The following is a 13524-nucleotide window of genomic DNA, read 5'->3' on the forward strand; positions in this document are numbered from 1 at the left end:
TCAATTTTTAAAGTAACATTTATATTAATTTCGTTACTCTTCAGGCATCCGGATACAGCGAAACACCCTCTCCAACCGCCTAGCGAAACACGCTCTTAAATTATAGATAGATCTATAAGATTTTAAGTAGTGTTTGTATTTTATTACGTAGATCGAAAGATACCGCGTTAAATTTATTTATTTTTAAGAATTGATAACAGTTTATATAAACTTAAAAAACACGAAGAATAAACATTGATCTTTACTTATTGGGAGACGAAACCCCAAGCCAAACAATACGGTCCCCGTCGTTAGTGGATGTGTTGCCATATTTAAAATAAAGATAAACTTTAACAAATAATACAGAGATTGTGTCTTCAATAAGAATGTGAGTCGTACGGGGAGGTTCTTTTTTTCTTTCTTCTTTCGTCTTATTTTTACGGAGCAAAGATCGATCGCGATCTCCTGCATTATGAAGAGGCTCCTAACAAATTTTTATTGCCAAGCCCGTAATTAATAGGAGCTCTTTCCGTTCATCTGGACCAGAACGAAGGAATTCAATGAGGCAGAAAGACAAATCTTCTCCGACGAAAAGTTGAGCATGCGCCTTTTACAAAGAGCAACTCTGAATATCAATTCGGAGTAGCTTCTGTGAAACGATTTAAAATTTAAAAGATTGTTTTTTCGTTTTTTTAACACTTAAGACGTTGAATTTTTCTTTCGATATTATTGTTTTCCGAATCATCCAATTAACCTACTTTTTCCCCTTCTTTTTTTTTCTTCTTCCAACATGGCGTACTTTTTTATTTTTTCTAACCAAGTGTTTATAAAAATTTGTGAGAATATTTTAATATTTCTTCTTAATCACGCTCGATTGTTTGTATATTTTTTTAAAAAATATATATGTATTTTTATTCGTTTAAATAAACAAAAATTTTTATCCGTTCTCCTCTTTACAGTTGTGGAAATTATCAATTTTAATCTATTTAAGAAGTGGAAAATAATTATTTTCTTGATAGTTCTTTTGTGAGTTGAATTATTACTTTCGAATTAAATCATATTTTCCTCTCCGATATTAAAGTCTTGTATCTGTTTAATATATACGCTACTAACTTAATAGTTTTTGTACGCCTGCACTTGTGTACAGAACGTGTTAAATTGATTATTATTATTATTATTATTATTTTGTAAAATTAAATGCTTCGAAGGAATTAAAGTAATTAATTGATTTTGAAGATACTCTCTTTCATTCAAAACAGCGATTTAATTCGATACAAAAAATCAAACTCGATTGATTCACGTAAAGTAACTTCTGTATACTTTGTACGCTCGATTGAAATAACTGAATGTTATCAATATTTGAGCAACTCGATCTGTGAAACGAACTTAGAAAGTCAAAAAAAAATAAAATAAAATTCATTATACATTTCTTGCGTTAGAAAATTTATTCTAAATGATTCTGTTATTTTATCTGTTATTTTCAGAATAGATTAAAGTCATTAAATGTTTTTTTTTTCTTCTTCTTTCCCCTCTCTCTTTTTGAAGGGCGAGTTGCTCTTGAAAATACAAAGGTTAACCTCACTATGAATGTGTTAATCAATAGAATAATACTTTTTAATACTATTTATACGAGTAATTATTTGGTTGAATTTCATATAAAATATATTCTAGGATTAAAATAAATCATTTTAATTTTGTTATAAAATGGTTATAATAAGTTCAAACTTGATATAAATAAAAATCTTACATAATAAATCGACTTTTATGTATTTTTCTATAATTATGTTGTTGCCTTTTATAATAAAAAAATCTAAAATAAGAATAAATACTAAAAATCGCAATGTTTTAACACGCTGTTAACTTATAAATTAAACATAAATCTTTGAATAAATACTTTTGATATAAAAAAAAACAATGAAAATAATTATTCGATACAACTTTTAGTTGCATTAATTTGAATTTAATTCGCATTTTCTCTATTAATCTTATTATTGTAAAAGGAATTTTGATCTTCTCCAATGTCGAACAAACAATGACCCAGATTTAAAGAATACCTTTTTATTCTTTTAATTTAAGTTTAAATAAATTAACAAGCGTAAATTTGATATATAACGCGCAGTTTTTTTTATATATTAGAAATAATATAATTACTCTTAAGTTATCCACATCAAATTTACATCCGAAATGGAACTCGAAGGTGGGGAAAAAAAAAGTTCGTGTTGGAAGCGAACAACTTCAAAATTCGATTAAAAATTTTTGCTTATGTATACATTCAAATTACGGTTTGACATTGATATAAAGAGAATTTCTATCAATTTTTTTGATGTTAACATGAGAATAATGTCAAAATTATTATTATTTTTAATGTATACATGTTTGATCCCAGTGTAATAGGGCATATTTAAAATAATGATTTCATTTCAAACAGAGACATAACGTCTGACTAATACCTTAATTTGATCTAAGAAAAGAACTGTTTCCAACCGAATAAACAGCTTCTACTTCACCAGAGGCAAGTTTCTGCGATAAGACAGGCATCGGGTGTTGTCGGAAAAGAGCTGAAGCAAAGTAGTACGCCATCATTGGCACGAAAGCGGTGGGTGGATAGGAGGTGCCTGCCTAGCAACAGCCAAGTCCATCCACCACCCTGTCTGTGGGTGGAGCACGTAAATGCCACGCAAAATCACATGATCGTAGGGTGGACAGTTTTTTAGAGTTAGCTCAAACCGTGCTCTTTACCCTCGCACACGTAGGTTACCCTTCCTTTTTTTTTTTCTTTTGTTCATTAAGTTTCACGCTTAATCACAAATCGTCGCTTATTCTTTTCCATGTGATATTTCCGGGAACGAAAGAATTTTTATGATTTTGTTATAATGTCCGCGCGAAACTTATTAGGAAAAAATAAAATAAAATAATTTAAAATGCGACGATGTATTTATTAATTTACCGAGAAATATTTAACAAGTGAAAAATGATGGTAGAAGATATCCCGTATTTCCTGTTTTAATTTTATAGATTTTTACAATTCTACATATTCTACACTGTTAAAAATCTATAATTTTCATAGATTTCTACAGCAAAGTGCCTTCAGAAATTTGCTCATTCCTACAATTAATATAGTATTCTAGAATTTTAATTTTCCGGAATTAATAGCGTCCTATATTTCTGTAGAATTCTAAAATCAATAGAAAGTTTCTTTAATCGCAAACAATTGTAGAGTTATATAGTTTTATACTTCATCAACGGAGATATTTACAATATAAATCGTAGGTAAATTATATTTTTAAGTCATATATAGGCTATATATATATATATATATATATCTTGTAAACGTATCAGATAGGTTTATTATATTCTTTCGAGCGTAACTTATCCTGTTTACTATCCGTATTTTGTGTTGAGATAATAATTATCGAAACTTGCCGTTTGGTATAAATGTTTGTAGGCTGCCGATACGAAATTTTGTTAAAGATATTAATTATGGAGGGTAGACAAATACGGTGTAAAGTATACGCTGCGTAACTTTCTTAAAAGGTAAAAACTCGTAGTCAAAGCAACAATCTTCAAAACAGACAAATCAATAGCATAAACGCTTTTTAGATCATTATATAGGGTGTCAAAATGTAATCAAATTTTTGTTAGGAGAGTAGTTCTAGATAAAGCGAACGATGCTGTTATTTCAATTGATTTTTTCTTTTTTTTTTTTTTCTCTTCCCCTTCGTCCTTCCTGTTTTATTTTCACAGACTAACTGCAATCTCCTGTCTTTACTAGCAAATAACCAGGTTATTGCTACGATAGTCATGTGGTTTACGACCTCATATCATTCAAACGGCTTTTACCTTTTAGACAAAATTTATTGCAAAATGGCTCGACATTTATATTATATTATACGATATTTTCTTTCATTAGTTGTAATAATAAAAGAGCGGAAACTTAAAAAAAAATATTATTATTATTAATATTATTATTGTATTCTTTTAATTAATTAATTAAATTAANTTGAATCGTATAAGATCAGAAGTTATCGAATTACGCGATTTCTCATAAATGATTGATGATGTCTGATAAAAAAAAAGATAAAAAATAAAAAAACTTTACGTCTGAGTACGTGGCATAGGATCTAAAAGATTATAAATTTTATTATTGGTTTTTTTTTATACCAGACGACGAAATTTTGATTAGGAGAAGAGAGATTGGTTCAATCCTTATTACGTAATTTGAAAACAAAATGGCGAGAGAGCGATTTCGAGGGTATAAAGATCAATTTCCATCCAGCGATAATTGCATGTGTCCGGCTTTGGACGTGTGCTTTAGGGATTGCACACTTCATCCGATATTTCGTGTAAGAAATGCAGAGGCTGAAGGACGATCGATGTTGTTGGCCTCCCAGATGTCTACTGAAAGATTTCATTTTCCTAAATAATAACACGTCTTTCTCTCTATGTTGCAGGTGGAAATACACCTGCATATTCGAGTAGATTACATGCGGGCCCATTATGAATCTATGTAGACGTAAATTAATTATAACGTTTGAATTAATTCAATTTAGAGACACGTAAGATTGGAATAATTTCGAAATTTTCGGTCGTCTAATGCTATTTTTTTTTTTAGTAATAACAAGTGTGTTTTGATGATTTTTTTAAAAGTATATTTACTAGTTTAGCTTCTTATTTTTCTTTTAAATAACGCCTAATTATCTATAGCCAAATAAATGTACTGTACAATATATATTATATATTTATAGACCTATATATGTGTATTTTCATCCATAAAATGTTCTTGAAATTATTTAGGCCTATATAATTGACTGGAGTAGAGCAAATTGATTATCTCTCGTGTATTGGTGTGTTGAAAAGTATTTTTGTATATGTTATGGAAATATATAATTTAATTTTCAATATATATATATATCCCAATTTAGCGATATTAATATATCATTAACCAATTATAATTATTTTGTACTTGTTTGGGTAGTTTACATAGATGAAAATCATGATTTATACGAGACTTAACTCATAAAAATTTAATAAAATGATTTAATATAAATATAATCTTCCAAAGCTACCAGTTTTAAGCGTATAAGAAATACTGTATTATATACTGGCCTATCTATATAGGCTATAAGGAGGCCCAAAAGTCAGTTAACCATTATGAAAACCAAGTTTCTTTCTCACTCAAATACAGTAACATATATATATATATATATTTTTTTTATCACGTTTTACCTAATTTTTTAAAACAAAAACTCGTTTTCTAAACGCAACTGACGATTCGCATTCTTACAATACGCAAAATAAAATACGGTTAACTGATTTTGGGGCCACCCTACATTAGAAAAATTTGTTAACTTAATATATTATAGAATATTATAGAAATTATTAGATAAATTATACAAAATATTTCAATAAAATGCCGATATCAATATATCTTAGAATATTTTTTTTATTATTAAATTATTTTAAATTGATTTGATTTGCAAAATTTTTCTACGTAATTTGTTCCGGTTTAAAATATTATATCGATAAAAGTTAAGTTTATATTTTAGATTTAAAGATAAATTTACAATTTCTGAATAAGAAAATAATAAGGCCCTATATATTTAGAAATTTATGAATTTATGTTAGAGTAAACCATACAAAAATTCTTAAAATTATGTTTCTTTAATATAAATTTAATTATATATAATTGTTTTTAAGCGTTTACAATTTAACCACGAGAAAATAGGGGTTATAACCTATAGAAAAATATACTTTTTTAAACACGGACTTCTCGGTGTTATAGTAACACGAAGATGGATTAATCAGGGTTTATAATAAGTTAATATATAAGAGCGGAATGACCATTTTTAACGTTGTTTAATCCTTTTCTCATCTCCGTTTTGTCCAATTTTGTTGTAGAAACGGATAATAACGAAGGACGGCGTTTGGCATGGCTCGGCATTATTAGCACAAATTACTTTTTTGCCAATTTTGCCATGAAAAATGTACCTAAAGTAGGATCGAATAAAAATTCCGTATAAGTAGGCCTGTTAAGTTTAATCTAAAAATATACGGATTTTTTTTTTCCTTTCTTTTTCTTTCTTAAAAAGTAATTCGCTCTTCTATTTGAATATGTATTCAATTAAATTCATGAAAATGTTATTCAAAATAAGAATACGACGTTGTACAGTACAGTACGTGGCGTGTTTATGTTCAAAATTGATACGCCTCGAATCCATTATTTGCGTTCTGTGCTACCGAAATTCATGCTGGGATTTAACACGTAGGACTAGAAAAAAAAAATCCGGATTTTTTTTTTCTAATATTTTAAACGTGTCGCCTGTATCAATTTTATGAATTTTTACTTTTAAAAATCGCCATACATTTTCGGTAATAAGGTCTTAATATTATTTTTCTCTCGTCGTCGATACGTTTCGTCCTCAATCGACTAATGTTTAATGGCAAAATATTAGTTATACCTTCTTCAAATTTACGCGGTAGCTGGACGGAATTGTAGTTAAAAGAACTAAAACCGACCAATCGAAACTCGTTATTTCGTTATTGACGTCATTAATGTTTATTTTGAATCGTATAAGATCAGAAGTTATCGAATTACGCGATTTCTCATAAATGATTGATGATGTCTGATAAAAAAAAAGATAAAAAATAAAAAAACTTTACGTCTGAGTACGTGGCATAGGATCTAAAAGATTATAAATTTTATTATTGTTTTTTTTTATACCAGACGACGAAATTTTGATTAGGAGAAGAGAGATTGGTTCAATCCTTATTACGTAATTTGAAAACAAAATGGCGAGAGAGCGATTTCGAGGGTATAAAGATCAATTTCCATCCAGCGATAATTGCATGTGTCCGGCTTTGGACGTGTGCTTTAGGGATTGCACACTTCATCCGATATTTCGTGTAAGAAATGCAGAGGCTGAAGGACGATCGATGTTGTTGGCCTCCCAGATGTCTACTGAAAGATAGGACTGAAAACCCGCCCTCCTTCCTTCTTCGCAAGGAATCTGAGAATAAATCAATATTCGACTAAGTTTCATCGCTTTTCCGAGAGATTTTTAAAAACACTACACGAATAAAGAATGTTTTTTTCCTTCCCCCCCTTTAAATATAACTACTATACCTTCATTTGAAATTTATGATGGGAAAATTGCTTTCGACGTGTTATGAAATTTATTTATATATTACTCGTTTCGGTCGGCACTCCTCGATTGTTTTAAGTGGCACACATTCGATCGTCGTTTCGAAGCCGTCGAAATTCGTCGGCGTGTCTCGTTTTTCGCCAAAAAATCTTTTATACCTAATGCACTCGACTCCGTCAATTTCGTAATCGTGACCTTGCGTTGTCACGTGGCACGGCAACATTTTAAGCGCCTATTTCGCCCCTGCCGCCCGTATTTTTAAACGCATCCGGCGTTACCGATGCGTTACGTGGCGGGAAAAGCGTTTATTATAATGAGCGGAAAGATTTTGCAACCTTGCATACATCACCCGCGTGTCGCCATCTGGTGGCGATTTCCGACATTACACTTGAAAAGTATGGCTTATAAAGATTTTCTCTTAGTGTTTAACGAATTAGCCTAGTAACTGTTCGATAGACAGAAAAAATAAAATAAAATAAACCTACGTCGATAAAGTAATTTTTTTTTCTTTATATTTTCTTTCTTTGCGAAATGTTTGACTGCAATAAATCGCGTATTTTTTGCTTTATTTTTTTTTCAACAGGAAACTAATACAATTATTTAAACTATTCGCCGAATCAATGATCCGCGTTTTCATTTTGCTTTTACTATCTAGTTGCAGTCACACATTCCTATCCTTCTCGAAGGGGTTCGACTCGACCAATCTGGATTCCAGTCTTGCACACCGGAAATTAGACTTTCGGTTGCGACACGTGACAGGAAGTCGAGACCCACTGGTGGTTGAAAAGGGAAAGTCGATTTCTACTGGGAGCTTTCAGTAAATAGAACACCGAGATAAAATGATATAATGGAATAGTTTCGATAAGAATTATTACGTATTAATCGAATCTGATGTATTTTGATTTTATAATTACTCGTCAAATACTATTGTTGTAACAGTGGTTATAATTCGAAACGATCCAAGTTGGTTGGAATTTCGCTACGTTTAAAGACTCAAAACTATGATTTTTTTTCCGTAAAACTGATAATTTTATATTTAAAAGCCATAGAAACCGGTTTAAACCAAAGATATTTTTAAATATTTACCCGCGTGCCGCGAAAGATGGCGTCACCAGCGCCGATTAACCAATGGCGGCTTACGGTTAAGATTTGAATTTCGTAAAAGACGAATTTAAAATAGCGGGCGTATAAAGCTCAATTAACGAGAATTTCCCGTCTTTTAATTAAAGAGTATTTTAAAAAAGAAAAAAAAAACAGTTCGAAGCGGTCCGTATTTTCGGGAAGATCGATTAATGTCGTGACTAATCGGGTAAACAACGCCAGCGATATTTGGGAATTTTTTTTTTTTTCCTACGGTAAAATCCCTAAAACTATATTCCCAAAATACGTCATAATGCCGAAAGAAATAACGATCCTTCGTTTTTTTTTTTACCCCGATTAACCGATGTCGTTGCACCCCTATTGGTCGTTCTCGAAGTTATTCGAGATAACTTTGCAACGAACTGAGTAGCGACTTGGGATTAGCGAGACATGTCCTCTTTTAAAATCGATCCGTGCTTTCGCGTTTTGTTGTCATAGCAACAGACCCACGTGGCATTTGTTCCCTCCCTCCCTTTTTAAGTTTTTTTCTTTTTTATTTCTTTTTTCTCTTCCTTTTCGTCCTTCCCGAGAGAACAGTTCCGATAGTTGTCGTCGCATGGCACTATACATTCCGATCTGGAAGAATTCTCTCGATACGTTTTTTTTCCTCTTTTTTACGTCCCCCTTTTATATTTCTTTCGTAATGTTTTCGAACTTACACAAACTCTTTTTGTCACTAAAATATCGGGTCACGTCGTTGTGGATAATTTATAAACTCTCCCTCGTAATATATATACACACACATATATTTTACTTTCATCATAATTTTTAAGTTACTCAAATTGATATATATGGAAAATTTTACGTCCTGATACTATTATTTAGCCGTCGATATAATATTTTGTGTTGTTTTGTTAGATTTGTTTATCACAAACCGTGAAGAAATTTGTAAAAACACACACACAAAAAAAAACAAACCCTTGGCATTTCTTGTTTTTCTACGTTTTATTTTATTAGAGGCGTCGATGTTTTGTAATTTAATTCGGATTTCGATTGGTAATTTTGCATTTTTAACAGTCTTAATTGAGTCTTTAAAACTAAAGTAACGAAAGGGTAGCGTGGAAGAGTGGGAAAGGTCAAAAGTCGAATTATTATAATTCGTAAAATCTGGAGTGTAAGGATCGAAAGTCTTTATAGTTCCAGCAGGTGCTTTTTATCATCGATAGGATATGTTCTATCGGAACATAACCCGTACTTGGGCGTTTTCCTCTAGCGCTAAGCTCAAAAAAGGGTCGATATTTTTCCTGGTTAATACACAACTTTCCCATCATCATCATTTAAACGATTGAATTCTCGATACAGTTTAATAAATTATATTGTATATTCATTAATAAAGTAGCTTAAGGTTTATAAAATATTAAGACGACAAACAGTAAACCGACAATATTTGTTCAAAGAAAAAGAATAAATACAAGGTAGAATTTCTTCTTTTTAAATCTCGTTTTTTAAATCCACATATTTCGGAAGATAATAATAATAATAATAATAATAATAATAAATTAAGCGCACGTACTAATTAGAATTTAAAATAAATAACACGGTAAAATTTTTTATATTTAATAATATATTAAATAATATAAATCGTGCCATTACTCCGCTTTATTTCGTGTGTCTTCGTTTATTTTACCGTGCCTATGTGACGATGGATGCAGCCCCTTCCTCCCTAAAATATAAGCTATATAGGCCTATATAGAGGAACGGAAAATTCCCTACCGATCGGCACCGTATGAATTGCGCGTACCGAATTTTCCAATGGAGAAACTTAACTGTTAACGTTGCCTACTACATTGGAAACTAGTGGATCCCGAGTGGATCCTTATAAAAATATAACATTAATAAGTAAAAATGCCGGTAAGGTAGATTTCGTTAAGGCCTTATCTCGTTTTATAAATTAGTATTTTACGGTCGAGACTACGTTTTTGGTTTAACGCGTAACGGTAGCTTAATTGGGACTAGTTTAAACTGCGAAAAGGATAACAGTGTCACCCCAGACCAATAAACGTTTCTTAATAAATATATATATATAATTTCTCTGACTCCGGTGCCGTTTACGTGACGATTGGTTTAATTAACTTATAGAAAGTAATTATAAATCTTTGCGTAGTAAAAAATTAAGCGTTAAAATCAAAATACCGCTAGACGAACGTTAACGAAATTTATCATCGTCGTCGTCTCGAATCGAAGGTACTGTAGTACAATACTGTTTAAATCGAGAAAGAAGATGCTGAAAACATCCTTAAGTTAAAGAAAATCGATTTAAATATCGATTTTTCGCTTCGACCATTTAAAAGAATTTCGAGTGATTTTAACTCTGATGATTCGCACCGTGTCCATTATAAATTCTCGCGACTCGGACAGTTAGCGTTATAAATGACGGGGGGACTAGGAGTGGCGAGGATTACCAACGACCCAGATTAGCGTTGGTCGGGTTAAGACAATCACAGTCGGGACCGGTACCGACGATTATAAGTAGGCACCACGGGGAATACGAATACCGATTGCAGATGGTCGCCACTACGAATAATCGGAATTTTAGACCGGCCGGCAAAAATTTCCCACCTCTACCACCACAAATTTATGTACGATTTGATCGTTCCGGAAGTTAATCTTTTTCTCTTGTCACCAATTCTATAAATATAATAAATTCCCGATGTTTAAGAATTGAATTAGATGAATTAATGTAGGCCTAAGAGCTTGGAGGAAAAAGACAAAATAGAAGAAAGGACGACTACGACACGAGGAGTAGTTTGTAGGATGACTAATGGCCGTGTCGTGTTGAAGAAAATCAAGTAGTGATCATAATAATCATTATCGTATTACTAAAGATGTATCGAGTTACCTCACTCGCTTCTCGCTTTCGACATTAAAACATTGGAGCGCCAAGTTCGGTAGTTTCATGTTTTTTTTTTTTTTTTTTTTTTTTTTTCGGGATTCAAAATTTTGATAATATTGATTGACACTTCTGAAGATTTAAATAGCAGATTGTGGGGCCGTCGACAACTTTTAATAAGTAAATTGATTTGATTCCGTCTTTTGTTTTCTACCTGACGAGCTGATAAAATGATAGAAAAATTGTTTTTTTTTTGTTGTTTTTTGAGCCGATACATTATATAGATAGTGATAAATAAATTTATTGTTTATTCCGTATAAAAAGAATTTTCGATCGTATCTTTTTCTTATTAATAATTATATTTTATAAATGTTTTAAAATAGCGTTAATGCAGCGCTGTAACTTTATGTATTTTAACATTTGATTTGGGGGGGTGCGATTTTTAGCGCCGTGGTGGTGTTTCTTTTCCCAAAATAAGGTATATTCGTAGGCCCGTAAGTAAAGAAAATTCGGTGATATAAGGGTGCCCTTATGTATAGTTTCGTCTCCATTTTTAAAATCTGTCCTCGAGGTTTAATCTTGTGGATAGACAGAAAGCCAACCGGCGCGATAAATGTAAAATTTTAACCCTCTACAACAGGGAAAAATAAAAACAATCTGGCGTACGGACGGACACGCGAACGAAGCAAAAATAATAAAAAAAAAACGTTCAAAATTTTCCGATACAAAAATCATTTTGTCTTTTTTTCAGTCGGCGAAAATTATTTTCGTAATTCAAAACCGCGGAAGAAGCCGTACGACGTGATAGTGACGTCACGCACGGGAAATTTCATTGACGAATTAAATAAACGGAGTTTATCGTCTATGACGTCATCGGACTCCATTCAGTATTTTAATATTTATTAATTGCAAATTTTATTCGAATAATAATTGACCTTAAACTACTAGCGCCATCTGTGCGGAGAGTCGGGTACTACTAACCGGATTTATTAAAAAATAAATATTTAAAAGAAAGAATTTATTTTTGGCTCTAATAAAGGAGTCAAATCGGTAAACGTAACCCGGTTAACGATAATTCGATACGAAAAGACGCGATAATTACAAAGCGTAAAAATGAGAGGGAGTAATTGAAAAGCGAAACTTTGGTCCAATAGAAAGGGAGAACGAGGTGGGTTCCACCCACTCGATTGTCTCTTGGCATTTACGGAGACACCGGATCCATCCCAAGAGATCATCCACATCGACATCTGCTGCACGCAATCAACATTTGATCATGTTCCTTCACTTCTCCAAAACGCGGGAACTCTTTTCATTTCGCCCGCAGCGACATCTACACGAGAACGACGAAACTAACTTCTCTTCATGATTGGATTTTTCTTCCTCCCCTCTCTGTCCATTTTCTGTTCTGTCCCCCGAAGCATTTTAAGACCTTAACGTCCGAATATAATGATTGGTCGGGAGTAAAAGATATGGATTTTTTTTCCTTCTTATATAGATATAGATATAGATATATATTATTGGATTATAATTATACGAAAGAGTCGCCGTTTCGCTTTTATAGATAATTAACACTCTTTCTCTCTCTCTCTCTCTCGCTTTTAACGCAAACAACACTAAAATTAGGCATACTGCGGAAGAGCCGCCCGTTCTCTGACGTCATCGAGCGCAACCCCTTTACTATCCCTGTCGCCATGGTAACCTGGAACGACAGTGGCCCGCTTGGGAACGGAATCCGGTGCTGATGTAAGCAGTCCCGGACGGTCCGCGCGAGCCAGGCATTGATCGGTGCCTGAAGGCTAAAACGGATCGCATTAAAACCCGGTATTCGCTGGCAGCTTTCTCCCAAACGAGTACTGCTTTTCGCTCGTATGACAGTTTCGAACCTTCAGTTTGTTGCCAACAAGGTAAACAGAATCGCAAGCCAATTAGCGAATGGCATAAGCACTATCCATTGTACACTACCCAGTTCATTAAAATACAAAATGCCATCTACAATCGATTCTTTCTATCTGTTGAAGCACTACTAAATGAAACAATTCTTCTAGTTTTTTTTCCCTCCTCCCCTCCCAAACTTTTCTTCATTTTTATTTAGTCTACTCGATGAAATTTTAAATTGCACCTTTAAACTTTTATTTATTTATTTATCTATTGTAATTCGTGTCTTGTCGATTTCCGGAGCCAGTAAACTGTAAAAATTTACCGTTTAAAAATGTAGTTTTTAATTCGATTTCCTATCGATTCTTATAAAGTATTGTTTTATTGGCTGTTACTTCGGTCTATAGTTTATTTTTTTATTTTTCAGGCTCCGTAGCATCCGCAATGAATTATTCCGATCGGCCGTACGAGAGTCAAATGGTAATTAGTAAAAAATAATTTCGAGTTAACGACAAAGTGGATGTTTTCCTGTGGTTTTGATGACAATTTGCAATTTAT

General features: G+C 32.3%; 1 protein-coding gene across 4 annotated transcripts in view; it reads left to right on the forward strand.

The window, feature by feature from the left end:
* The window catches only part of LOC111639710 (mediator of DNA damage checkpoint protein 1-like), a 44541-nt gene that overhangs the window by 10941 nt on the left and 20076 nt on the right, over window positions 1-13524 (forward strand). For all 4 annotated transcript variants that reach the window (XM_023385642.1, XM_023385643.1, XM_023385644.1 and 1 more), the window contains one exon: window positions 13394-13446. In XM_023385642.1, coding sequence (XP_023241410.1) covers window positions 13394-13446 — 53 coding nt within the window. The remainder of the gene's footprint in view (window positions 1-13393; window positions 13447-13524) is intronic.

Source organism: Centruroides sculpturatus, unplaced genomic scaffold (assembly GCF_000671375.1).
Source record: "Centruroides sculpturatus isolate CEXI.00-Female unplaced genomic scaffold, Cexi_2.0 scaffold1369, whole genome shotgun sequence".
NCBI lineage: Eukaryota > Metazoa > Arthropoda > Arachnida > Scorpiones > Buthidae > Centruroides > Centruroides sculpturatus.